We start from the raw sequence: 27978 nt of genomic DNA, 5'->3' as shown, positions 1-27978 counted from the left end.
AACAAAGTAGCAGGAAATAACTCAAATACACATAATTCAGCAGCAGCAGCATCACCAACATAATCATGTCAGAAGAGTTAATAATAAATGTTTTATTAAAATAACTGTGAGTAGTATAAAATACTCAGGAGTATACCCTAAGATGATAAGTTATTTAATATAGGTTCCATATGTGTATAAGTAAAACATTTGTCATATTGTGAAAGAAACAGGTCAAAAGGAAAAAAAAATCTGTGAAAATACTGTGCTTTGATCTGGATTCAGTTCTTTGTCTGCATTGTCTGGACAGCATTTTCCATTCTGAGTCCTTTGGAACTGTCTTGCTAAGAAGAGCTATGTCATTCATAGTTGCTTGTTGCAGTCTTGCTGACACTGTATAATGTCCTCCTAGTTCTATAGCAGCAATTACCAAAACTTTCTGATACTAGCTAAGAAATAGAGAGGTAGATCAATGGAACACATTCGACATACAACAAATAGCAAATGACTATAATAATCTTACATTTAACAAGTATAAAGACAGGTTTTGGGGGATAAGAATTCATTATTTGGTAAAAATTTATGAGAAAACTGGAAAACAAGAGAAATTGGGCATGGACCATTATCTTATACCATTTATAAAAATAAGATCAAAATGGATGCATGACCTAGATATAATGAGAACTCAGAAAAAAGATTATGTTACCTTTTGGACATATAGATAGGTAAACAATGAGGTAGAAAGCATAATGAGACATAAAAATGGATAATTTTGATTACATTAAACTAAAAGGCATTAATTCAAACAAAACCAGCTAGTAAAGATAAAAGAAAAGCAGAAAATTGAGAAAAAAATTTTAAAATCTCTTTCTCTGGTAAAGGTTTCATTATTATTTCAAGTATTTTATATCTATCTATCTATCTCTATCTATCCATCTATCATCTATAAAACTCAATCTCATATTTAAAAAGAACTTTGTCAAATCTAAATGAATGAGTTATTCTATTCAAAGGATATGAACAGGAAGTTTTCTGATGAAGAAATCAAAGCAATTTCTATTTTTTCATATGTGAAAACATGCTCTAAGTATTACTTGATTAGAGAAATGCAAATTAAATAAACTTGAAATATCACTTTATACCTCTCAGATTGAAGGGGAAAGTGACAAATGTTGGAAGGGATGTATAAAAATTGGGACCCAAATTTGATATTAGTGGAACTTTGAATTAATCCAACCATTTTGGAGAGCAGTTTGGAATTAGACCAATTAAACTATATCCTTTTGACCCAATAATGTCACTATGAGGTCTGTTTCCCAAGATGAATAGGGAAAAAGGAAAAGAGCCTATATGTTCTAAAATATTTATAGCAGTTCTCTTTGTGATGGTAAAGAACTAGAAATTGTAGGGATGCCAGTTGTGGCACATAATCCTTGTGGAATGCTACTAAGCTATAAGAAATTATAAGTTCCTTGATTTTAGAAAAACATAGAAATATTGTATGAAATAATGAAGAGCAAAATGAGCAAAATCAAGAAAGCACCGTATAAAGTAACAATAACTTTGTTTTAAGAACAACTGTGAATGACTGTCATTTTGAGTAATATAAATATCTAATTGCTTTGTACTAAATTAATACAAAGAACCTTTGATGGAAGACGCTATTTGCCTCCAGAGAAAGAACTGAAAATTAGAAGTATATATATATATAATATAGTTTTACATTTATAAATGATATATATACATATACATATTTATGTCTAATGGTAGCTATCTCTATTGGGGACAGAAAACTATCAAAAGTTCACAGAAGAGAATATAAAGAAATTTAGAAGGAAGAATAAAATGCAGAGCAGCTTTAAAAACAAGTGGTACTTAGTTTTTTTAAAAGTCAGTGTGAAGGGGCAGTTAGGTGGTGCAGTGGATAGATTACCAGCTCTGGAGTCAGGAGTACCTGAGTTTGAATCTGGCCTCAGACACTTAATAATTACCTAGCTGTGTGACCTTGGGCTTTAACCCTATGTGAAGTGTAAGTTCATGGTTTTACGGAGAATCCTGGTTTTTTTTTTTAAGGTTGTGCAGTGTAGTTGGAAATGTTCTTTTTTTGTTGTTTTTAAGTTCAAAAATGAATAAAAAATAAAAATAAATAAATAAAAGAGGTGGAGAGAAATGCAGCAGATGGAACACTTTGGCCTGAGAATTCTCAAAATCCTGGTTGGGTCATGTACAATAATGTCACAGGCAAGTTTTCATCAATGGTAATGATGTAAAAACTTTCTCTGGGGAATGCAGTTCTGCCTTGAATAGATCCTTCAGCCAAGTCCAGTAGGAGACAGAAATTCAGAAAGGGTATCATATAGTCGAGCATATAGTAACAATACAGGAACAAAGAACTTGTTGGAAAGTTCTCTTAGCAAAAAGCAATTCTCATTGTAGCTTATAAGGAAAGCTAGAGAAGCAAGAAATCCAATGCACCACCACCATTTGATCAGCTGCTGAGATTTTTTGATGTTTTACTTAAGTGGATATTCTGATAACTCTGAAGAGAATTTCCCACATCAATGAGATCATACTTAAATGTCCAAATACTGTATTATTTATCAAAGTCTTAAAAATGAAAAAGCACTGGACCTGGAAGAATCAGGATAGGCCTGTATCTTGCTTTTGACACTATCTGTAAAACCATGAACAAGTCAGTTGACTTCCTTTTACTGGTCTGTATACTGTCTATTACGCAGGCAGCTATTTGGTGCAGTGGGTAGATCACCAGCCCTGAAGTTGTAACTACCTGGGTTCAAATTCAACCTTAGGCACCGTGACTTTTACAACCTGTGTGACCTTGGGCAAGTCACTTAACCGGATCGCCTCACATTGAGGGCCATATCCAATAAATTGATTCATACCTGGCCGCCAGACCCAGATGGCTCTGGAGGAGAAAGTAAGTCTGGTTGGTGACTTAGCACAGCTCCCCCTTCACTCACATCCAATTCATGTGAATGTCATAGCATCACCTCCCTGATGTCATGGTTTTCTTTGAGAATTAAGGATAAAATGATCACACAGGGTTGTTATGATACTTGAATACATGAATTATGATTATGTCCACAATAATCATGAGATATTATTTTTTAAAATGATATTCACATGATCGACCTGAGAAGGTCAACTCCCCTCTTAGTAATTCCAACTTCTTTTATTTTGGGAGTTATTAATTTGGGATGTATGAAGTTGAAATTAAAAAAAAATTTATGTTTCAGTATGATTGGTTTTCTTGTGTATTTTGTGTTAGGTATCTATAAATATTCTGAGAAGGAACCCCTAGTTTTAAAAGAACAGCAAAGGTCGACCACGCCCCTGAGCTACCTGATAGGTCCTGGTTAATTACGTAATCAACATGCGCGGTCTCCTATTGGGCGTCTGTTTTCCAGGCCTGAGATCCTGAGGTGCTCTAAGCAATCAGTCTCCCTCTCGCCGGGTCGGGCGGAAAGATCGATATTGATACCTTCCTATTGGTGGGGATGACTGTCCCCACCAATAGGAAGCTTTAGCAGGGTTCGAGTCCTAGGCCAGCCATTGGTCGAGCGTGTGACGCAAGCAGCAGCGCCTCATTCACGTGCTGGGAGGCGCCGGGCCGGCTCGGCGGAGGCGTGTCTTCTCGGGCTCCAGGCCGCACGTTTTTGCTGCATGTGGCCGCCGTGGCAGCCTTGGGTGGTTCTCGGTCGCCGGAGCTGCTGGAGCTTGCGGTGCGGCAGAGCCATGTCTCAGGGCTCCGGCCGCCGGCCGCGGCCTCCTAAGGACCCTCTGCGGCATTTGCGTACGCGGGAGAAGCGCGGCCCCGCGGGGGAGCGCTCGGGACCCAGCACCGTGTACCTGCAGGTGGTGGCGTCTGGGACCCGCGATGCGGGCTCGGCCCTTTACGTCTTCTCGGAGTTTAACCGGTCAGTGCGCCTTCTGCCCAGCCTTGGCCCGCTTTCTTCTTGTTGTGCTCCCGCCTTTCCCTTTGCCTGCCCCCCATCGCCAGCCTTCGCGTCTGCCCCCAGAAGTGAATCCACTGTCCAGTGGAGACAGCCTATGGCTTGCAAAGAGCGCCCAAGGCTGCTTGCCCGTTTTGCGCACTTGCACTTGGTGGACCCTCAAAGCCCCCTTCTAGCCTGGGGCAGCCCTCATGGCTCAGGCCCTCGGTAGTGTAGATTCCACTTCCGCCTTGAGCATCTGGACCGGTACCTCCCCACCTGGGGCCTTTTAAGGCTATGTGATTGGATGGACATAACGAAATTGAGGCAGAGGATGCAGGACCAGTGTCCTCCCTGACATTGGGTGAGCCTTTTCACCTCCCTGGTCCTCAGTGTCCTTATTTGTAAAAATGGACTGTGTGACCCTTGTAATCTATATCAATTTAGGACGTCCAGGATAATGGGAAAAGAAATAACTGAGCAATAGCCTGGTCTCTACAAACAGACTTTTCTTTCAGGGAGGAATAGAATATTAAAACCAAAACTCTTCAGGACTAAGGAGAGACCTTGGGAAGAGGTGAGGAGGGGATGGATGGCTTTTGCAAGAAACTTTGAATGGAAATGGGGCACTTCGACCCTACCTTAAAAAACTCTCGGCACCAACTAAAATGTCTTGGATGATATTTTTATAGGTATCTTTTCAATTGTGGTGAAGGTATCCAGAGGATCATGCAGGAACACAAGTGAGTTTATCTTCCTTTGATTCTGGGTTTTTGTTCTTTGTAAGGATTTTTGAAGAAAGTGAGAATGGCAACATTTTGAAAGGAAATAAGGCATTTTATAAAGAGGTAGATCAAAGTGCTGTTCCATTGTTTTAATTTTTAGACTGAAGGTTGCTCGCTTGGACAACATTTTCCTGACTCGAATGCACTGGTCAAATGTTGGAGGTTTGTCTGGTGAGTTTGCTTTTAGGTACAGGGTACTGGGAAGGAATCCCTGGAATTTCAATTAACCCTGATCACTTCTGGTCTCAGTATTAGCTCATCCCATTCAGCAAATAATTATTGGTTACTTGATGGATTCAAGATGCAATGATAATTCAGGTGAGCTTTCTTCTCTAGCTTCTCATTATTATGCAGAGAAAACCTGTGATTTATAAAGGACTCTTCTTTAATCAGTGGACTTACTCTAAATATTTATTGCCTGTTTGACTTGCTTTGCTACCAAAGATTTATGGCAGGAAACTAGAAAGGATGATATATGAGTACTAGGCATGACTCATGGCTTAAATAGGCATGTTGACTGCTGAAGTAGAGAGTCCAATCCTGTCTCCATTATTTAGTAGCTTTTTCACCCTCATGGATCACTTAATATTAGCACAATGGAGAATGCTTAAGATCCTGAAGTCAAGAGCCTTATACTAAGTACTGAGGATATAGATAGAAAAATAAGAGTCTTTGCTCTCATTCTAATGAGACAAAACATTTCAGTTGCAAATCAACTGGAAAGTTCTTGAGTTCTTAGAGTGAAACAGCAAAATAGAGGTAATCCATTTTTTTATTGTTAATTTCATTCACAAAGCCAACAACAAGGGCCTTGATAGTGAGAATTTTCTTTTCTTTTCTTAGTACCTATGACTGTAGGACCTGCAGAATCATTTGACAAGGCTGCATCACCACAAGGTTTGCCTGCAAGGATTGAAGGCTGTAAGGGCTAGATTAGAAGCAGAACTGGTGATCTTGGGGGGAAACTGTCACTCACAGAACTTTTAGACACACCTGCTTATCAGAGGTCACCTTTTGGCTATGGTGATGATAAGGAAAGTAGATACTATATATGTTCTTGATGATGGCTATGAGGCTTGGGATAGCAGCAAGGCCTTAGGGTACTGTTACTTCCAAGACTTGTGTTTAGGGTCCTGGGCTTTTTCTTTCAGGGACTGGTAGTAAAGAGTTTGGAGCTGGTGAAATAGTAAGTAGTTCTACTTGGCACATGCTGCCGCTCAGCTCTCTCCCTCAGGTACTTAGCCACCTCAGCTAGGCTGCCTCCTGGCTCCTGAGTGGTAAGTTGGGTTGACATTTATTTGGTTAACCTTATAGAAATTACTTTCCTGGATGATTGATAGAGATGGGTACTAGATTGGAAGCAGGGCCAGCAATCTTATGGAGAGTAGAAGTGGCTCCACTACTCTCAAAGCTCTTGACTTCAGGATCTTAAGCTTTCTTCATGTGTCTCTGAGGGAATGTAATGGTAGTGGTTTGACTTTCCTGGTACGTGCTGTCTTCTTACTCTCAGGTTGCCTTAATGCCAGGTGTGCTCTGTGTGTGTGTGTGTGTGTGTGTGTGTGTGTGTGCGTGTGTGTGCGTGCGCACGCACGCGCATTGATAGAAGTTTTTCTTATCCTACACCAATGCAGATCAGTACCTTTTGTAGCTTATAATTTTAGAGAGGTTGGACTTGAACTCAGGTTTTCCTGCATCTAAGACCAGAACTCTGTCCTTTATATTTCAGGTGGTCAGTGCCTCAGAGGTTTAAGTTCCCTTGTCAGGAGATTCCTCCTAAGCAATATCACAGAGTCTTGCCATATTTACATATTTACTACCTACCAGTCCTTACTGGTGAATGTTATGTTCCTTCATTTTTATCCACTGCTGAAAATTTTTAAGTGTTGTTGCTCTCTGTGTGCACTTGGAAAATTTCTGATGATTGCCCACACCCTCCTATTCACCTATTTCACCCAAATTTTCACTGTCATCTAGGCTGCCAATTTTCCCTGCTTCCTTCTTAGAAGGTGGGATGCAGACGAGAGGACAGCTAGGTAAATGAGGTGAGGTCATTTCCTCTTTTAAAGATAACCCTTGACAGGAGAGACCACTTCCAATAGTATCTTCAGTAACAAATGGCAAAGCGATCTGGGTAATTTTATAATATTCTTTCTGTTTCTTTTTAGGAATGATTCTTACCTTAAAGGAAATTGGGCTTCCAAAATGTGTTCTTTCTGGACCACCACAGTTGGTAAGTTTGAGTTTAAACAAATAAATTTAGGTCTAAAAGTTTGTCAAAAGGAAATCTTTGACAGGTAGGATTCCATGTGGGGATTCTTATAATAGTCCAACTGACTCCTTTATCCCAGGTACTTTGGGTTTGGGAGCTGGAGGGAGCAGATAACTGGGGGAACTGTGGTCTAAGGAAATTGAGGAGGGATAATTAAATACCAGAAAGAAGTGATTGCTATTGTATGGTATGGAGAGATGCAGCTAATGTATTGAAAAGAGCATTTAACTAGAAGTCAAGTGTGTTTTCTAGTTTTGCCAAATCTCTTAGATTCCCCACGCCTCAGTTTCTTCATGTATAAATTAAGGGGAGCAGATCATTCTATGAGATCTCTTTGGGATTTCTTTCACTTCAAACAGCCCATAATTCCAAAATCCTTAAATATTAGTAATGTCATTCTAGGACTATTCTTACAAAGCAGAATTATACTATTTAGCCTAATTTCTTTATAATTGTTTGCTGACTTTTTCCTTGGAAAGAAAACAACTTGATTTTTTTTGAGAGGAGATTTCTAGTGGTTCAAATTAAGAGTTTTGTAGTCTAACTTTGTAACTCTGGCTATTTTCATAAGGAAGATTTTTCTTACATCTGCAGAGAGCTTTCTTTTTTAGCAGATGCATTCTCAACTTGTATCAGTCTGTGGACTTGATAGAATGTCTTGTCTGTCTCTTTTTAGGAAAAATACCTAGAAGCTATCAGAGTATTTTCGGGTCCATTGAAAGGAATAAACTTGGGTACGTGATGAGCAATGATTTATCTATTGTTCTATTCCTATATGATTTTATTGTGTTGTCAGTCTTAAGATAAAAATTGGCTGTCAGGAAAATCTTATGAAAAAAATCTTATATCAAATAATTGATATTTTCAAAATGTTTTCTGCTATTCTCTATTCTTATTCAACACAGATTTAATCAGGTATCAACAAACACTTATTATTCTGTGCCAGGCACTGCTTAAGTGATCAGGATATAAGAAAAGCAAAAAGTGGTTCCTGTCTATAAGGTGCACATGTTTTAGTGGTAGAAATAATTTGCAAACAAACAAGGTAAATTAGAAATGATCTTAGAGCATAGACAGTAGCAGAGAGGATGACCAAGAAAGAACTTTTATAGAAGGTAAGATTTGAGTTGAGTTTTGAACAGAGCGTTCCAGGAATGAGGAAGAGCCAGTGAAAAGGCATGGAGGATCTTATGTCTAGTGCTATTGAATTGTATAGTATCTGCAAAAGAGCTAAAAATAATAAGACTGGAAAAGAGGGCAGGCCAGATTGTGAAAGACTGGAAAAGACAAACAGAATTTTTTATTTTATCCTGGAGGTGACAGGACTAACTATTCTATTGAATAGGGGAGTGATATGGCCAGATGTTTGCTTTATGATCATCACTTTGGCAGCTGACTGGAATTGGGAGACACTTGAGAGGGGAGAGCTACCAAGAGTCTATTGCAATGGTCATGGTCACGGTACTAGGGTGATAGAGTGAAAAGAAAGAAGAGGGTGTATAGGAGATGTTCAGAGATGAATCAATAGAACTTGACAACTTATGGTTGGATGATAATGAAGAGTGAGGGATGACACTTAGATTGGGAATATAGTAGAATTTAATAGGGAAGTTGGAGAGAGGAGAGAATTTTTGGGAAAAGATAAGGTATTCACCTTTGGACAAGTTGAGTTTAAGATAGTATGTTTATAAAACATCTGTTTCAAAATGCCTAATAGGCAATTGGAAATGCAGGACTGTGGATTAGGGTGGGATAAATCTGATAATTACCTTTATAGAAATAATTGAATACATGAGAGCTAATGAGACCACTGAGTGAAATAGAAGAGGAAAAAGAAAGGACCTGTCTTCTCCCAAGGCTGTATTGTTGGTCTGAATAGTTATTCCCCAGTCTAGATGAATTTAATGTTGCAATTATTCTGGATGACTGCCTTACTAACACCCTTTGTTTTCCTGCCTCTTTTATTTACCCTATTCATTAGCCCCAAAATACTTTTCCTTTTTCTTGTCTGTTGGCTTATTTTCTTAAAACCCAATTCAATGCCACTTTCTCTGTTGTCTTCCTTTTATTCTCTAGTTGTTAGTGATCCTCTCTCCTCTAACTTAAACCTAACATAGCACTTTGTTTTCTTATCTCTTTAATGCAAACATTATTTATTATGTTATTGGTATGTCTTACTCCCTTTTCTGATCATTTCTTTGATGGCCTACTATAGCATAAGTGTCAAATATGTGTCCCAGCTACATATAGCTTGCGATACTCTTGAGTAAGACCTGAACCAGATTAAAATATAATTGGGAAATATTTAACAAGATAGACACAAATGTAACAGATCCTTATATAGGGTGGTCTCATTTTTACTTTAGTTTGATACCACTGTGTAGTATTTTAGTGTAGATCATCATTGATTTAATATAGACTGTAGTCTTCGTGTTCCTACCATTGCTTTTTGAATTATACTTTCTCAGAATTTATCATGTTTCATACGGAATGTTTAGAAAGCTTTCAAAGATTGGGGGTTGGGGAGCAATTTGGGTTCATTAAAAGCTTTGTGGAAATTCTGACGTGCACTATCCTGCTTTTTTCTACATATTTGGACCCTTAATACTTCAGTTTTCAATGTTCTGAATGAAGGAAGAATGATTCTTGGGAGAAGAAAAAAGTAGCTAAATCTGGGCAGATATATACACCAAGAAAATCTCCTGTAGGTAGCATAATTTTAAAAGAAAGGAGAGATTATTTTACAAGATTGTAAAAGGGGGATATAGTATAAGAAAAGAAATAGGAACACTGTTAATACGCAGGAAAGACCATTTATAATTATAAATGCACATGTCTCCCTTTCTCAAAGACATTAAGGAAGTGAGAAAGATCTGTATGTGTATTAAGGGTATCCTTGATGAAGATAAGAAGGAAACAAGCTAAAATTTGCAATCGATTGGACCAGTCTTTTTAGCCACTCATTGTCTAAAATGTGAAAAATATACAAGTTCCAATTTGGTTTATTTTTTATTTTTGAATACCAATTCTCCTTATTTCTCCCCCCCCCCCCAAAGAAAAGATTAGAAAAATGAACCCTTGAAGACTGCTATTCTGTAAATGTTCCTTATATATTAGGTCATAAATGATTGATTGTCTGGTTATGTGTGTCATTTTGGAAAGTTATGCACCTCTAAAACTTTTTCACAGTTATAAGATATTCATGCATGAGCCATATAGAAAAGAGATTTCCCTCTAGCAGATGGTGAGGTTTGTTTGTGTTTGATGTTGTCCTGATTACATTAAACCCCAGAACATCATTAGACTTTCTCAGCAAAAGCTACGGTGATTCAGAAAGATTGACCTAACAATTCATGTAAGAAAAATTTAATGAATAAGAAATGTCTGTTATGCAGACCATGACATGAAGTAGATGGATAAGAAATGTCTATTGCCCAGACTATGACATACAGTAGATGGATAAGAAATTTCTGTTGCTCAGACTATGACTTGCAGTAGGATAACCAGTCCATTGAGTTAATTCCATCAACTAACATTACTTGGGACATGCCTTGTAGCCAATTCACTAGGAGTAGGACAGGAGGCTTTGCTGTTGTTTAGCCATTTCTGACTCTTCTGGACCCTGTGATCTATAACACACAATGTCCTGCTGTCTTCTGCTCTTTCTTGAAGTCTGTCTAAGTTTATGTTCATTATTTACTTGAAACAATCTTCTGCCATCCTCTTTTCTTTTTGCCTTCAGTCTTTCCCAGTTTCATATTCATTTTCACTCAGGCCTGTCTTCTCATTATGTGACCAAAGTGTTTAAGCTTCAGCATTTGACCTTCCAATGTGTAGCCTGAATTAATTTCTTTAAATTTTGAATGATTTGATGTCCTTGCTGTCCAATGTAATCTCAAAAGTCTTCTCCAGCACCACATTTTGAAAGTTTTGATTCTGCAATGCTCAGCTTTTCTTAGAGTCCAGCTCTCTCAGCCTCACATCACTACTAGAAAAACAATAACTTTTGAGTATTAAGCAATTTGAACATTCTTTGGCATTGTCCTTTAGGATGGGATATAAATTGATCTTTTCCAGTCTAAAACTGTTTTCCAAATTTGGTGTCATATTGAATGGAGCACTTTAGCAACATCATCTTTTAGGATTTTAAATAGCTCAGCGGGAATTGCATCCCCCTACTAGCCTTATTACTTCATAAGGCCCACTTGACTTCATTCTCCAGGATGTTTCTTAACCACACCATGATGGATATTGGTGATGTTAAGCTATTACTTATAGTTTCTTTTTGTTTTCTAGCAACTTCTTCTTAGTTTCTTCTACTTCTGTTTAATCCCTACCATTTTCCTGTTTTATCATGCTCATTTTTGCATGAAACATTTCCTTGACATCTTTTTTTGAAGAGATCTCATCTTTACCTTTTTATTGTTTTCTTCTATTTCTTTGAATTACTCATATAAAAATAGCTTCTCTTTCCTTGGTACACTCTGGAGTTCTGCATTCATTTGATTATATTTTTCACTTTCTCTTTTGTTTGCCTTCTTTTTTTTCAGCTATTTGTAAATTCTCATCATTTTGTTTTCTTGTTCTAATTTTTCTTTGTATTGTTTTTTGTTGCTGTATTATATTGTGAACCACCTGTCTGTAGTTTTTCAGTACTCAATCTCCAAATCTAATAAATCTATTTATCACCTCTACTTTATAGTTATAAGGGATGTTATTTAGATCATAAATAGATGGTCTGATGATTTTCCTTACTTTCTTCAGCAATGTTTGAATTTTGCAATTAAAAAACTCATGATCTGAACCCCAGTTAGCTCCAGATTTTATTTTAAATGACTCTATAGAGCTTTTCCACCTTTGAATACAAAGTATATATAATCTTATCAAATTTCTTTTTTTAAAAAAAATTTATTTATTTTTGAACTTTACATTTTTTTCCCAAATCTCACTTCCCTCCCCCGACCCCTATAAGGCAGTCTGTTAGTTACATTGTTTCCATGCTATACGTTGATCTAAATTGAATGTGTTGAGAGAGAAATCATATCCTTAAGAAAAAAAAATTAAAATATAAGAGATAGCAAGATTACATAATAAGACAATGTTTTTTTTTTAAATTAAAGGTAATAGTCTTTGGTCTTTGTTCAAACTCCACAATTCTTTCTCTGGCTACAAATGATATTCTCCATCACAGATACTCCCAAATTGTCCCTGATTGTTGCAGTTATAAAATGAGCAAATCCATTGAGGTTGATCATCATCCCCATGTTACTCTTAGAGTATACAATGTTCTTCTGGTTCTGCTTATATTGCTGAGGCATTAGTTCATGCAAATCCTTCCAGTTTTCTCTGAATTCCCATCCCTCCTGGTTTCTAATAGAACAATAGTGTTCCATAACATACATATACCACAATTTGTTCAGCCATTCCCCAATTGATGGACATTCACTTCTTACAGAATTTCTGTATTGACCTTCTGGTGATGTTCATGAATATTTGTTATGACTAGTGAGTTATCTTGACAAAAATTAAGACAGGAGGCATTGGATTGCTTTTGATACTTTAAAAAAATTAGCTCTAATCGTAGTAGAAATAATGGTGATATTTTAACCTATAGAGTAGATGCTCTGTAAGTTCTTATTTATGATGATAGAATTATTTTATTTTCTCTGAATTGTTAAAAACTATTAGAATGCTTTGCTTCATTTACTGTTGTGAAGAGAGATAACTTTTGTGAAATGAGGAAGATGGGATTCAAATCTTTCTTCTCACAAATATTGGTTGATTGGCCCTGGACAAATCACTTACAATCTCAAATATCCTAAGATTATAGAATTGTAGAATGTATATTTGCATTGGAAGAGGGAATTTCCCTGCTTACACTTCCCTGAACCAGTGAAATCATAGGTCCAGACCAAAACAAAAGTCCATGAAAAGTTAGGAACACATGTTCTTAGCTACAGTAAAGAAAATTGAATTGTTTTATGGCCTAAGCTTGTTTATTTCCTCTATGACTAATTTGTTCTTTTGTTAATTATCACATAGCTGTACGACCTTCTTCTGCTCCAGAATACACAGATGAAACAATGACAGTTTTTCAGTTGCCTATACAAAGTAAGTATGGATGTTTAATTTCCTGATAGCAGGATGTGTGATTTTTCTTGCAAAGGGAAATCTGGACGGAAACCGAACTGTTTTTAATCTGTCTGTCAATACACATATACAAATCCACAGCATTTCCTTTATATTCCTGTTATGCAGGTAATAGTCTAATTGTACCTATGGGGTGTTGTAGGGAGTAAATACAGTATGACAACTTGTTCTTCAGATAGCAAAAGACATAACCATCTACTGACTTTTAAATTGTATACTTTACAGATTAGAGGAATTAAAAGAAAAATATAATTGAGACTGGAGAAGTGGAAGTTAATTTGGACTTAGAAGACCTGAGTTCAAATTCTGGTTTTGCTGATTGAGCAAATGACTTTATTTCTCTGTACTTCATTTCCTGTAGACATTTTTAAAGTACCTCCCATCTCTAGCATTCTGTGCTTTTATGATGTTAAAAAGTTATCTTGTCCAATTTTGTTAAACAGATGAAAAAAGACCCGGAATGGTAAAGTGTCTTACCATGATCATATTGATCATATTATTCTTAATTTTTTCTCTAAATTTTTTTATATATTTAAGGCAGTGGGGTTAAGTGATTTGTCCAAGGTCTCACAGCTAGGTAATTATTAAGTGTCTGAGGCTAGATTTGAACCCAGGTCCACTTGACTCCAAGGCCAGTGCTCTATCCACTGTGCCGCCTCGATCATATTAATCATAAAAAAAACCAGCCCAAATTTGAATCTAGGTCTTTGATTCCATATCTAGTATCCTTTACATTTTACTTTCTCATGTTTTGAGCATTTAGGCAAAGCTCCATAAACACATGGTGTGGAGGGAGGACATTTTTAATGGAGAGAATGGCATAAGCCAAAACAGGGGTGCCATTGGGAACAATGAGACTGAGGGAAACAACTTGGATCAAATGGTAAAGAAAACAGTTTGTATGTGGCTAGCAGCTACTTTATCTGACAATATTAGTGAGTTTTTTTCTGACTTTAACTTTGAAAATGACTTGGATTTAAGAGTACCTCAAAGGATCAAGTAGTGTTGATTAATGCAGTGTATTTTTTTTCATCTGTACACATAACAAAGAAAATAGAGATAGCTAGATGGAAATTTTTATTTCATAGTAAAAAAATGCATAAATTGACAGATCTAATCCTGAATAAAATTAAAGTTATTTCTGCTACTTCAGCAGTATAGACAACATTGTTTTTGCCTAATTTAATTTAATTTAATTTATTTAATTTAAAGCTATATTACAACTAATATAGCTTACATTTGAAAACTAAAACTAACTAAAAAACCTAATAAGCTACCTTTATATATTATTTTAATGTTTGCAGGGGTCTAGCCTCCATGGGGTCCTTGGAACCTGACAGGAGGGATAGAGTCAGCAAAATGAGTTGAGTCAACAAGTGGGTAAAGGCAGGATCAGGTTGACTTACTGTCAGCTGCTTAGATTTATTTTTTATAGTCTCAGAATCATATCAAACAAGCAAACTAAAGTCATTTCCTTGGTTACAAAAGTGTACAGTTTTCATCATTAATCATATAGTTCATATGGTTACAAGTTTGATCATGTAGTGGTTACAAGTGTGATTATAAGTCATGTAGTTAATTTTCTTGTCCCTGCTCAGACCGTTATGACCTCAACCTGCCTATTGCCTAGTTTGTTGCTGCATAGTAAAGTTATTAATTAAGCAGAACTTTCCCTATAATAATCTTTGATATAATTTGTTTAATGGAATGCTTTATGTTTTTGTGCCACATATGTAATGTTTTTCGATATGCTCCCTTGACAACCTATAGCGAGGGTAGTTATGTTTGTCCACCCATCCGTTGACTCCTTCAGTAACCAATTTTCCTTTCAGCCCTTGTTGGTAGATGCTATGGTTTCTATGACTTTTTATTCTTTCCCAATAAACTAAGGCTGTTAGAGTTCACATATTGGTTACCTGTACTAACTGTTTTCTCACCATCTTTTTCATATATTCCTGTGTATGATAAGGGGGCAAAACTGTTAATTTCCCTGGAATTCTATCTGACCCATCTTGTATCTGGTTTCCCTGGAACATCTCCCTGGAACTCCCAGTGCTGTATCTTCCAAAGATTTCATAATGTTGAAGCCTTTTGTATGTCTCAGGGAGAGGCAGTCCTGTTAAATTTGGATAGAGCTCACAATCTGTTTTATTTAAGGAATTTCTCTGAAATCCTTCCGTTATAGTCATTGCACTATTAGAATAAGTTTTGCAGTCAATAATAGACCTATAAATATGGGTGTACATGGAATCCCTATATATGTATATATTGAAGGAAATGTTGTTCCATCTGGCAGTGTGACTGCCTTGAGTCTTCTTGCTGCGACTGTGTCAAACAGCTTAGAGACCCTGGCTCCCAACAAATGTTCACAAGATTTTCTTTACAATGGTCCTGTTAGACAGTTAGAGGTCTTCCCCTGAAATCTGCCTTTGATGCCCCAATATGGTAGAGTCTTGGGCTTTTTTAGAAAGAGAGTCTAACAGAGCACAGGTGCCAGCAACTCCTATCAAGGTGGAAAACTGTTAACAGACTTTTCTTGTTAGTTTACCAGTGAAGCTGAATCCAGGATGTTCATTACCAGATTGACTATAGTACCTCAGTGAAATACTAGGCATAGACAGTTATGATCTATTGATGGAAAGTACTCCCCCACTGAAATCATAGAACTTTGAAGTATTAGGAAACCATCATCCTGGGATATGTATTTTTGGTTTGAATTGAAGCATAAAAACTGTTTCAAAGGTTGTCAGTCATGACTTAAACTTTTTTGCCTAAATCTTTAAAATCTTTAAGAGGCAACATGTAGTTAAGAGATTATGTTAATATATAATATTCACACTTGGAAGTCAGAGCATCTACGTTTGGCTCTGTTCCTTATAACCTTTATGATCTTAACTGAATCATTTTCCTATTTATGTCTCAGTTTCTAATGTATAGAATATGTGAAATTGTCCTAGGTGAATTCTGAAGTTCCTTCCATCTCTAGATAACTGGGGATATATGGAGTATGTCTGAAATAGAAAAACTTTTATTTTTTGGTTTTTTTCTTGAATGATAGATCAATTCAGCCCAGAAACATAGATCTAATCTCAGTTTATGAAGTTTATAGAAGGCATAATTTTAATGCTTTTGAGCATGCTTCTCTTACCAACTGAGAAACATCTGGTTTTTTTTTTTTTTTTAGGTTTTTGCAAGGCAAATGGGGTTAAGTGGCTTGCCCAAGGCCACACAGCTAGGTAATTATTAAGTGTCTGAGACTGGATTTGAACCCAGGTACTCCTGACTCCGGGGCCGGTGCTTTATCCACTGTGCCACCTAGCCGCCCCCTAACTCTGTTTTTTTTAAAGAAAGATTTATTTATTTTGAATTTTACAATTTTTCCCCCATTCTTGCTTCCTTCCCCCCACCCCCACAGAAGGCATTCTGTAAGTGTTTACATTGGTTCCATGTTATATGTTGATCTCAGTTGAATGTGATGACAGAGAAATCATATCCTTAAGGAAGAAATATAAAGTATGAGATAGTAAAATTACATTATAATATAATGCTCTTTCCCCCCCCTAATTTGATGGTAATAGTTTTTGGTCTTTTTCAAAGTTCATAATTCTTTTTCTGGATACAGAAAATGGTATTTTCCATTGCAGATAGCTCAAAATTGTCCCTGGTTGTTGCACTGAAAGGATGAGCAAGTCCATCAGGGTTGATCATCACCCCCATTTTGCTGTTAGGGTGTACAATGTTTTTCTGGTTCTGCTTATCTTGCTCAGCATCAGTTCATGCAAATCTCTCCAGGTTTCCCTGAATTCCCATCCCTCCTGGTTTCTAATAGAACAATAGTGTGCCATGACATACATATACCACAGTTTGTTAAGCTGTTCCCCAATTGAAGGACATTTACTTAATTTCCAATTTTTTGCTACCACAAACAGGGCTGCTAGAAATATTTTTGTACAAGTGGAAACATCTCTGTTTTGAAGGTAGGGTTTCTGCTTGTTTGATTCTAATTTGTTTGTTTGCTCTATTATCCAGGTAAACAGGTTGCAAGTGATTACCAGTTGTCCCAGCATTCTAGAAAGTCTCCCACAAGGTGTAGCCCAAGCCATCCTACCAACTTTGAATCATTTAAAAGTGAACAGCAGCTTCCAGGTGGCGATGGAAATAATTCTCCAAAAAACATTGGTAGGAGGGTTTGTGTTTTTTCTATGCAACTATAATCTTAATGTTATAAATTAATTTCTGAAAAGTTTTTGCAAAAACTTGATTATTCTCTGATATGGGGGAAAATTAACAGAAGAATATGTTCTGCTTGGCTTACAGTATAATCATAGTTAAGGTTTTTAGTTCTGTTTTTTAATCTTTTTATTTTTTATTTTTATTTTTTTAGGTTTTTGCAAAGCCAAATGGGGTTAAGTGACTTGCCCAAGGCCACACAGCTAGGTAATTATTAAGTGTCTGAGGCTGGATTTGAACCCAGGTACTCCTGACTCCAGAGCAGGTGCTCTATCCACTGTGTCACCTAGCTGCCCCTCTTTTTTTTTTAAGAAAGATTTTATTTATTTTGAATTTTATAGTATTTCCCCTAATCTTGTTTCCCTCCTCCCTGCCCCCCACAGAAGGCAATCTCTTAGTCTTTACCTTGTTTCCATAGTATACATTGATCTAAGTTGAATGTGATGAGAGAGCAAAACATACCCTTAAGGAAGAAACATAAAGTATAAGAGATAGCAAAATTACATAATAAGATAATTTTTTTTTTAAATTAAAGGTAATAATCTTTGGTCTTTGTTCAAACTCTACAATTCTTTCTCTGGATACAGATGGTATTCATCTCAGATACCCTAAAATTGTGCCCAATTGTTGCACTGATGGAATGAGCAAGTCATTGGTCATCACCCACATATTGCTATTAGGGTATACAGTGTTTTTCTGGTTCTGCTCATCTCACTCAGCATCAGTTCATGCAAATCTTTGCAGTCTTCCCTGAATTCCCATCCTTCCTGGTTTCTAATAGAATGTGTTCCATGACATACATATACCACAGTTTGTTAAGCCATTCCCCAATTGAAAGACATTTACTTGATTTCCAATTCTTTGCCACCACAAACAGGGCTGCTATGAATATTTTTGTACAAGTGATGTTTTTACCCTTTTTTCATAAATACAGACTTTTTCAGAGTATAGACCCAGTAGTGGTACTGCTGGATTAAAGGGTATGTACATTTTTATTGCCCTTTGGACATAATTCCAAATTTCTTTCCAGCAAGGCTGGATGAGTTCACAGCTCCACCAACAAGGTATTAGTGTCCCAGATTTCCCACATCCCTTCCAACATTGATCATTGTTCTTTCAGGTCTTATTGCTCAGTTTTCTGGTCATGTTGGCCAGTAGGTGTTATTTCAAAGGCCATCTTACACTTCTGCTTCAGCATTGGCTTTTAGTGTTGAAAATCTGGAATTTTGATTTTCAGTTAAAATTAGTTAGATAATGCTTTTCTGAATTGATTCATACTAATATTTATAAACCACGAGGATCACCAGTTCAGGATTTTAAATGTTTATATATAAATATTTTCAAATAGTTATGTATAGAGTGATATGCTAGGTATTGTATGGGGATACAAAAATAATTGTATCCTCCAGAATCTGAGCTGCAAAGGATCTCAGAAGTCATCTGTTTGATTTCTAATTTGTGTAGTTGGATAGAAGCCATGAACCTCCAAGCGTCTTGGGTCACTTAGACTCTAGAAGCTAAGTTGCTTGTTTCATTTTTGAGTGGCTCTAATTTTGAGATATATATTTAAAAATTTTTTAATCTTTCTGAAACTATCTGAAACTTTGATTTGTTTTTCCTTTGGACTACACAAAATACATGTAAACTGTTGTTTTATATTACTATCTTTCCATTGCTTGAAGTTTCATAACATTCCCATTTAAATCTTTGAATTAAACATTTATTTTAATTATAATATAGTATGGTATGGTGGATTTTCAAACCTATATTCTTAGGATTGTGGCCACTCTTCTGAACAGACACCAGTTTTTAAATAGTCTTAAAATATGATATTCAAAATTGAGTAGCAAAGATAGCTTCATTTCATAGGATCTGAATGTTGATGCAACTCCATTGAGTGTGCTGCTATTCTGGCTATTTCAAATTTCAAACCATTTTGTGGAGATTGAAAAATGTGATTCTTTAAGTATTTCAATATTGGTTGCATTAATGAAAACTCCTGTTAGTGTTGCTCAGATGTTTTTGAGTTAATAAGGTGCTGTTTACAAGATTAGAGAAAAATATTTCTGGATTATTGTAGCAAGATTCTTGGAAGTTGCCTTTTATTTTTGAATTTTATTTAAGGCAATGGGATTAAGTGACTTATCCAAGGTAACACAGCTAGTAATTAAGTGTCTGAGGTCGAATTTGAACTCAGATCCTCTTGACTTCAGAGCTGGTGCTCTATCCACTGCACCAACTAGCTGCCTCTTGAAGTTGCCTTTTAAGCTTATAGAAAAATAGTCTATCAGCAATATGACATCCTCTAGAGATTGTATGTGCATAGTATATGTATTGGGGGAAAGAAAAACAAAGCTTTAGCTTTGCTAAGAAAAACAGGTACTAGATAGGCAAGACATTGCCTTTTCCCTTAAGGATTTTACAGTTAGGAAGAAATAAAAACCTATAAAGGGTAGTGAGTACTAGAAGACACTACAGAATTAAATTTTCAGTTTAAGGCATTGTGGTATAGTGGAAAGAGCACTTAATTTGGGTTGGAATCCTCTCCCTGCCACTGTTTTTCACTAACTTGGGCAACTAATAACATCTGGTCCTGATTTTACTTGTTCACAAAATGAAGATTGTATCACTTGATCTCTAAGGGCCTTTCTAGCTCTAATATGTTCTGAGAAGCAACTTGACTCAATGGATAGAGTTTTGTGTTTGGAGTCAAGAAAATCTAGGTATAAATAGTGCCTTTTATACTTACTAGCTATGTGTCTTTGGAGTGTATGGAATTCAGGAAAGCTATGATATGAGAGCTTGCTAAACTCTTTTCAGGCTGCACATCCACCTTTGTTCACCTGTCACTCAATTCTCACCTATGACTCTTAAGAAGTTGTATCTATAGGACCACATTGCAGTAAACCCACTTTGGCAGATGGGCCATACTATGTTGAGAGTAACTGACAGGCCTAAAGTCTCTTGGTAAATTAGGAGAATGTCCACCCCAAGCACATGAAGTTATCCCTTGGCTGAATGGGCAGATGAGAGTAATCTGTTCCAACTGTCATGAAAGTGGCTGAAGCAGGTACTATGGAGCATAAATGCTTGTTGGTCAGGTATCACAGATGCCAAGGTCATGGACCATTTTCATCACCAGTTGTCTTGACTTTCATCTTGCACTGGACTTTGATGACTGGAGGAGAGAATGGGACTGATAATTTTATGCAAATCTTACCTCCCTTAAATCCAGTCTATACACATCAAGACATCCTGTGATGTCATTGATCCCCTTGGGAAACAAAACAAACAATAAACATGTGACCCTGGAAGTGTTACTTAATTAGCTTCTGTGTGCCCACAAGCAATTCCGTAAGACTTGTCTACTAAGTCATAATCTAATTGTCCATGCTTTTGAGATAATGTTTTTACAGTAATGAAACTGATTAAATTTGTTCCAGAAAATTATTTGTCCAAGAGTATGTGAGTGAGTGAGTGAGTGAGTGTGTGTGTGTGTGTGTGTGTGTGTGTGTGTGTACACATACAGGCATAATTTAGGGACATTCTTATTTCTCTAGAGAACTTTTTTCAAGAAGTCTGAAAAATTGAGGTTATAAAATTATTTTCCGCTCTTAGATCAGTGAGAGGGGCAGCTAGGTGGCGCAGTGGATAGAACCCTGGCCCAGGAGTCAGGAGTACCTGAGTTCAAATCTGGTCTCAGACACTTATTAATTACCTAGCTGTGTGACCTTGGGCAAGCCACTTAACTCCATTGCCTTGCAAAAAAATCTAAAAATAAAACAAAAACAGAAGACAAAGACTGGAGTGGTTAGAACTGTAGTCTTCAAACTTTTCAATTGCATACTTGTTAGTAAAACAAATTTTGAACATTAATTTCTAATAGGGATGTGTGTGGGTGTGTGACTTAGTGGGTATAAATGGATTAATTATATACTACTTGCTAATATATCATGTACATTATAAAACATAAAAAAAGTAGGAAATTTAAAAAGGATGATAATTTGGGGCTGAGCCTGACACAGATTAATCACTAGGTCGTTTGTATGATAATGAGACAACATGAGATACTTCTAGAATGTCAACAGTGGCATAGGATATATTTATTTCTTAAGTATTTTATTTGAATTCATTTGTGAATCCAATTGGACTAGGAAGACTAGGAGTTTTTACCTTTGGAAATTCCTTGATGGCTTGCATAGTTTTTCTTTTGGGATTGGGTTCTTCTGGAGTTCATTCCCCATGTTTTAATTTGTAAGTTTTATATTTTCATGACCATCTGTTTCATTTAAATTATCAAATTTGCTGGCATATTATTAGGTATAGTAGAGTCTGATCATTTTATTTCCTACCCATTAATTTTTATTTTCTGCTTAGCTTTTATCTGGGTAATTTGCCAATATTTTGGTGAAATTAGCTAGTGGGTTATACATTTTTATTGATCTTATTAAAATTTTATCTCCTTGATTTTCATTTTTATAGTTTTGTCCTCTACCTCCCCCCATTTCCTTCCTCCTTCTTCATATTATGTCAGCACTTGACTCACTGTCTTTCTTTCTCAACTCCATCTCTTTTATAGAATATTTCAACATCTGTGTTGATACTTCTAATTCTGAAATCCTTAAATCCCAAGACTTGTACTTTTATCATACCTCATCCACACACAGAGATAACCATGTCTTTCATTCCTATGTCTCTTCACCGAAACATCCTGTCATTCTTTTTCTCCTTGGGTATCACATTTTATAAATTTCATTGCCCTTATCATTCGTTACTTCTGTCTCTCTAATCTCTCAGTATTTTTCTAAGACCTGAATTACTCCCACCAATGTGCTAAACAAAGCAATCATTTTATATTTCTTAATTGATTTCCTCCTCACTTTCCACAGAAATTATTCCAAACATTTTATTTTTTTTAAGTTTTTTTTTTTTTGCAAGGCATTGGGGTTAAGTGGTTTGCCCAAGGCCACACAGCTAGGTAATTATTAAGTGTCTGAGGCTGGATTTGAACTCAGGTACTCCTGACTCCAGGACCAGTTCTCTATCCACTGTACCACCTAGCCGCCCCTCCAAAGGCTTTCTTTATTCAAGGTTCACACTTCCCCTTCTTTTTCATTCAGCTAAATGCCTCATATCTTTCTTAGTAAATTGAGGTTATTCTTTATGAGCTCCCTCTTCTTTTTTTAATTTATCAGTTTAGTTCATGTCTTAAAGAGGAATATTGAAGTTGGCAATTCATTTCTCACTATTTACTAAGTCTTATTTCATGTTATCTTTCCCTTAAAATATTCAGATACTTTGACATTTTGTTCATATTTAATATCAACTTGGATAAATATGGGGCTTAAGTAAATTGTTCTTTTACTCAGTGCTTTTTTACTGTTGCTATGTTAGAAATTTATGTGCCTGTTTTTTTTTCTTATCAGGCATAATAAAATTTATTACATTCCTTATTTTTTAAGTGTACCTTTTATAGTCAATGAATTATTAGATTTTCTTATCCAATCTATTGCCTTTTTCCATTTTGTGGTATGATTTCCCCCCCTTCTATTACATGTTTTATTTGTTTTTTATTTAAAAAATAATCAGCACTAGTTACTTATGGGCAGCTAGGTAGTGCAGTGGATAGAATGCCTGACCAGGAGACAGGAAGATTTATTCATCTAGCATCAAATCTGGCTTCATACACTTATTAGCTGTGATTCCAGGCAGATCACTTAACTTTGTTTGCCTCAATAAAGTGAAGTAGAGAAAGAAGTGGCAGACAATCAGTATCTTTGCAAAAATAAAAATGCCAGAACCCAAATGGGGTCATGAAGAGCCAGGTATGACTGAACATTACAAGATGTTAATAATAGCTTGTTTTATTTTAAAGAACCTAGTCTCATCCACTTTTCTCCAAAAGCAATCCATTCCCTATATTCTGCTTTCTGTTTCTTGCTGATTTTTGACTTGTTTACTTTTTTCCCCCTTTATTATATGAGAGGACTCTCTGGGAGGAGAAAGGAAAAGTTAAGGGGGGAAATTCAGACAATATAAAAACAAAAGATAGTATTTTGTAGCTGAATGTCATTGACATAATGTCATTTACAAATAGACATCTGGAAGATAAACTCCAATGATGGGATACTTTGTCCATTTGGAATTTGCCTGGGATATCTTGCATTATGGTGCCAAAGACCTATGACAAGTATGCCTCCCTGATGCTAGAAAAATGTTTTAGGGTGGTCTGGCATGGTTCTTGTCATTTGTTGTCTAAGACCAAAATGATAATGTTTGTAAATGACATTATGGTAATGACATCCAGCATCAGACATTTGACACTGGCTGTGTGACCTTGGGCAAATCACTTAACCCTGATTGTCTTGCATCCAGGTCCATCTTCAGTCATCCTGATTGATATTTGGCCGCTGAACCTGGAGAAGAAAGTGAGGCTGATGACTTAGCGCCCCCTCACTAAAATCCAGCTCATGTGCTTGTCATGATGACACCTCCCCTAATGTCATGGTCTTCTTGGAGAATGAAGTACAATATCATCATTCATGCATTACTATAAATGTTAACAAGGAAATTAAGTAGTAATATGAGCTAGCTTTCCTAGGTAAATCTTAATCTAATCGAGAGAAAATAAGGCATTTGCAAGGTTATAAACAACAGCAAAGAAATTTAGTAAAATAATGAAGGATAGTTAGAAGTTGACTGATCAGTCACAGCAGTGATTAGAGGAAAAGCAGCATGGGGAGAAAGCAACATAGAGATAATTAAGGACAGTTGCAAGGTCATTGCAACTGGGCTGATAACAGTAGCCAGCTTGTTTACTTTTCTGAAAGACATCTAAACTTTAGGAACTTGTCCTTGCACAGAGACAGATCCTACTCTTTATGAAAGTGTCGAAAGAGGTAGAGCAAGAAACAGCTCCAGTACTTTTTTGTCAGAATATTTTATAGACTTGCCTTTCTTTAGTAAGATTAAGTTCATACTGCTTCTTTGTTTGAACAATCTTACCCTGTGGCACTGTGATTTTGGGGGAAAAAAACTTTCACTTTGTTTTCCTTTGATTGTTGTGTCAAGGGTACCAAAACACCCAGAGACATTCAAAGCCTTCCCTGAGACTTTCAAAAAACCCTGGTCACCTTGCAATATGGTACTTGTTTAAGGAGATAAAAAAGGAAATGATAAAAATGGAAACAGCAAAATACTCTTATTTTAAAATGCCTCTAAAATATTAGTGATTTTCCTTGTAAGATTAAATCTTCTAACTACTGCCTGCATCTATCCTCCCAAATTCATAGTGCTCATGAGAGCTTTTTTCCAAATGTCTCTTACTTACCCTCTTTGAAGTCTTTAAGCAGTTTTTTCATATTCTTTTTTTTATATTTAATATTTATTTATTCTCATTTTGTACAAATGTTTTTTATACATTAATAAAATATTCTTGTTTAAGAGTAAACAAAATACGCCCTCCCCAAAAATATATAGACTCATTTGAGCGATAAGTAAAGGGGAGAGGAAAAAAAAATTAAAATTAAAAAAAAAACATAGTAATAATTGTAGGTATGGCCAGGTGGTGCAATGGATGGAGCACCAGTCCTGGAGCCAGGAGCACCAGAGCCCATATCCGGCCCCATACACCCAACAATCACCCAGCTGGGTGACATGCAAGCCACCCCAAACCCACTGCCCTGCAAAAACTAAAAAAAAAGGAAAAAAAGACCCCAAATAAAATAAAATAGTAATAATATTAGGGGCGGCTGGGTGGCGGACAGAGCACTGGCCCTTGAGCCAGGGGCACCTGGGTCTAAATCCGGCCTCAGACACCCAACGATCACCCTGCTATGTGGCCCCAGGCAAGCTACCCAGCCCTATTTGCCCTGTGCCCCCCCCCAAATAATAATAATAATAAAAAATGTGCTTCAGTATTTGTTCCAACACCAACAACTCTCTTGCGGGTGGATCACATTCTATATGATAAGTCCATCACAAAAGTTACTTCCATATTTTTCCACCATTGCCATTGCTGATTGCAACTCCCTCCTTTTGTATTTCTCCACTAACATGTACTATATTGTTTCTTTCACTCTGACTCTGCTGCAGGGTAGCTGAGTGGCGCAGCAGACAGATCCCTGGTCCTGGGGCCAAGAAGGCCCGAGCCCACATACCACCCCTTAGGCCCAGGATCCACCTGGCCCTATGGTCCCGAACAGGCCATCCAATCCCAGCCCTTTTTTTTTTAAGGTTTTTTTTTTTTTGCAAGGTAAACAGGGTTAAGTGGCTTTCCCAAGGCCACACAGCTAGGTAATTATTAAGTGTCTGAGATCCGGATTTGAACTCAGGTACTCCTGACTCCAGGGCCGGTGCTTTATCCATTATGCCACCTAGCCGCCCCCCAGCCCTTTTCAAGAAGTAAAAAAGGAAATTTGTTATATCTGACCACTCTCCCCCCATGGTCCATCCTCTCCTCCATCACTCACATCCCCCCCTTCTTCTTACTCCAGATGCCTATACCCCATTGAGTATATATGCTGTTTCTTCTCCTAGCCAACTCTGATGAGAGAGAAGGTTCCCTCATTCCCCCTTGCCTTCCCCCCTTTCATATCATTTCAATAGCTCATTGTAATAAAGAAAAATCTTATTATATGAAATATCTTGGCCTATTCCCCCTCTCCTTTTTCTTTCTCCCATTACATTTCCCTTTTTTTCTATTGACTCCATTTTTACACCATAATTTATCTTAAATTCAACTTTCTCCTGTGCTTCAACTATAAAAGCTCTTTCTACCTGCTCTATTAAATGAGAAGTTTCTTATGAGTATTATCAGTGTCATTTTTCTATGCTGGAATACATGCAGTTCATCATCATTAAGTCCCTCATATTTTCCCCTTCTCCACTCTCTATGCTTCACCTGAGTCCTGTATCTGAAGATCAAACCTTCTGTTCAGCTCTGGCCATTCCAACAGGAACATTTGAAATTCCCCTGGTTCATTGAAAGTCCATCTTTTTCCCTGGAAGAGGATATTCATTTTTGCTAGGTAGTTGATTCTCGGTTGCATTCCAAGCTCTTTTGCCTTCTGGTATATTATATTCCAAGCCCTACGAGCTTTTAACGTAGTTGCTGCTAAGTCCTGTGTGATCCTGACTGCAGCTCCACGATATTTGAATTGTGTCCTTCTGGCTGCTTGTAATATTTTCTCTTTCACTTGGGAGTTCTGGAACTTGGCTATAATATTCCTGGGGGTTGGTTTTTTGGGATCTCTTTCTTGGGGGGATCAGTGGATTCTCTCCAATTCTATTTTGACCTCTGCTTCTAGCAATATATATATATCAGGGCAATTTTCCTGTAGTAACTCTTTGAAAATGATGTCAAGGCTCTTTTCCTGATCATGACTTTCAGGTATTCCAATAATTTTTATCAATTATCTTTCCTAAATCTGTTTTCCATATCAGTTATTTTTTCAATTAGATGTTTCACATTTTCTTCTAATTTTTCATTTTTTTGGTTTTGAAGTATTGATTCCTGATTTCTCATAAATTCATCAATCTCCCTGAGTTCTATTCTTTGTCTGAAGGATTTGTTTTCCACAGAGAGTTTTCTTATCTCTTTTTCCATCTGGCCAATTCTACTTTTTAAAGCATTCTTCTCCTCAATAACTTTTTGAACTGTTTTATCCTTTTGACCTAAGCTGGTTTTTAGCATGCTATTTTCTTCAGCATTTTTTTGGATTTCCTTGACTAGGCTGCTGACTTCATTTTCATGTTTTTCCTGCATCTCTCTCCTTTTCCCAGTTTTTCTTCCAACTCCCTCAATTGATTTTCAAAGTCTTTTTTGAACTCTGTCATAGCCTGAGCCCAATTTCTGTTTTTCTTGGAGTCTTTAGATGCAGGAGCTTGTGCTTCCTCATCTTCAGACTGAGTGGTTTGATCCTTCTTGGGCTCATATGCAAAATATTTCTCAATGGTCTTCCCTCTTATTTTTCTGCTTGCTCATTTTTCCAGCCTGGGCCTGGTTTTGGGGTGCTTCCTGAGCTTTTTGGGACACTCCCACAAGGGTCTCAGTATGTGAGGCTCTGTCCTCCCTCCTGGTCAGTGAATGACCATATGCGCCCCCCTCTGCCACAGGGCTGAGGGGGGGGGCGCCCTGCTCCTCTATGGGGGGGCCTAGACTGGGATCAGGATCTGAATGTGGTCAGAGCCCCAGAGTCCTGTTCCAGGGGCAGAGCTCTGTAGTCTCTCTCTCTTCACTCCCCTCCCTAGGTTCAATGGGCTCATGCCCTGGGGGCTCCTGCTTACCTGCTCTGCCTGCTTCTGTTTCCTGGATCTGGACTGCAGTGGCCATGCTCCTTGCTGTGTGCTCTGAGGGCTGGGCTTCCTCAGGAAACTTGCTCCCAGTGCCCTGGGGCTGCCTCCTGGAGGCTGAAGTTCTTTCCCTCTGGTGGGCCACCTGGGGAGCAGAGCCTTTCTGCTCTTTTCCAGGTTACCTTGAATAGGAAAACTGCCTCATTGGGTCCCTCTGTGGGTTCTGTCTCTCGAAAATTTAAAGTCCTTAGTTTTGAAGATTTATGAGAGAGTGCCTAAGACACATCTTCTCTTGTGGCCTTCTTGGCTCTGCCCCCCC

The 27978-nt window shown here is 37.2% G+C and overlaps 1 protein-coding gene across 3 annotated transcripts in view; it reads left to right on the top strand.

Annotated features, from left to right (window-relative positions):
- Nucleotides 1-3628: 3628 nt before the first annotated feature.
- Nucleotides 3629-27978, top strand: part of ELAC2 (elaC ribonuclease Z 2) — a 62135-nt gene continuing 37785 nt past the window's right edge. Inside the window, exons 1-8 of one of the 3 annotated variants that reach the window (XM_074225154.1) lie at nt 3830-3917; nt 4451-4509; nt 4625-4675; nt 4818-4888; nt 6883-6947; nt 7663-7720; nt 13029-13097; nt 17166-17315. In XM_074225154.1, the coding sequence (XP_074081255.1) occupies nt 4662-4675; nt 4818-4888; nt 6883-6947; nt 7663-7720; nt 13029-13097; nt 17166-17315 (427 nt within the window). In that variant the 5' untranslated portion in view covers nt 3830-3917; nt 4451-4509; nt 4625-4661. Of the gene's footprint in view, nt 3918-4450; nt 4510-4624; nt 4676-4817; nt 4889-6691; nt 6760-6882; nt 6948-7662; nt 7721-13028; nt 13098-17165; nt 17316-27978 lie in introns of those variants that run through there. The other 2 variants (XM_074225153.1, XM_074225155.1) reach the window with 2 other exon arrangements.

This window comes from Macrotis lagotis, chromosome 2, assembly GCF_037893015.1.
Source record: "Macrotis lagotis isolate mMagLag1 chromosome 2, bilby.v1.9.chrom.fasta, whole genome shotgun sequence".
Classification (NCBI taxonomy): domain Eukaryota; kingdom Metazoa; phylum Chordata; class Mammalia; order Peramelemorphia; family Peramelidae; genus Macrotis; species Macrotis lagotis.
This window is presented reverse-complemented; position numbering and strand designations above follow the sequence as displayed.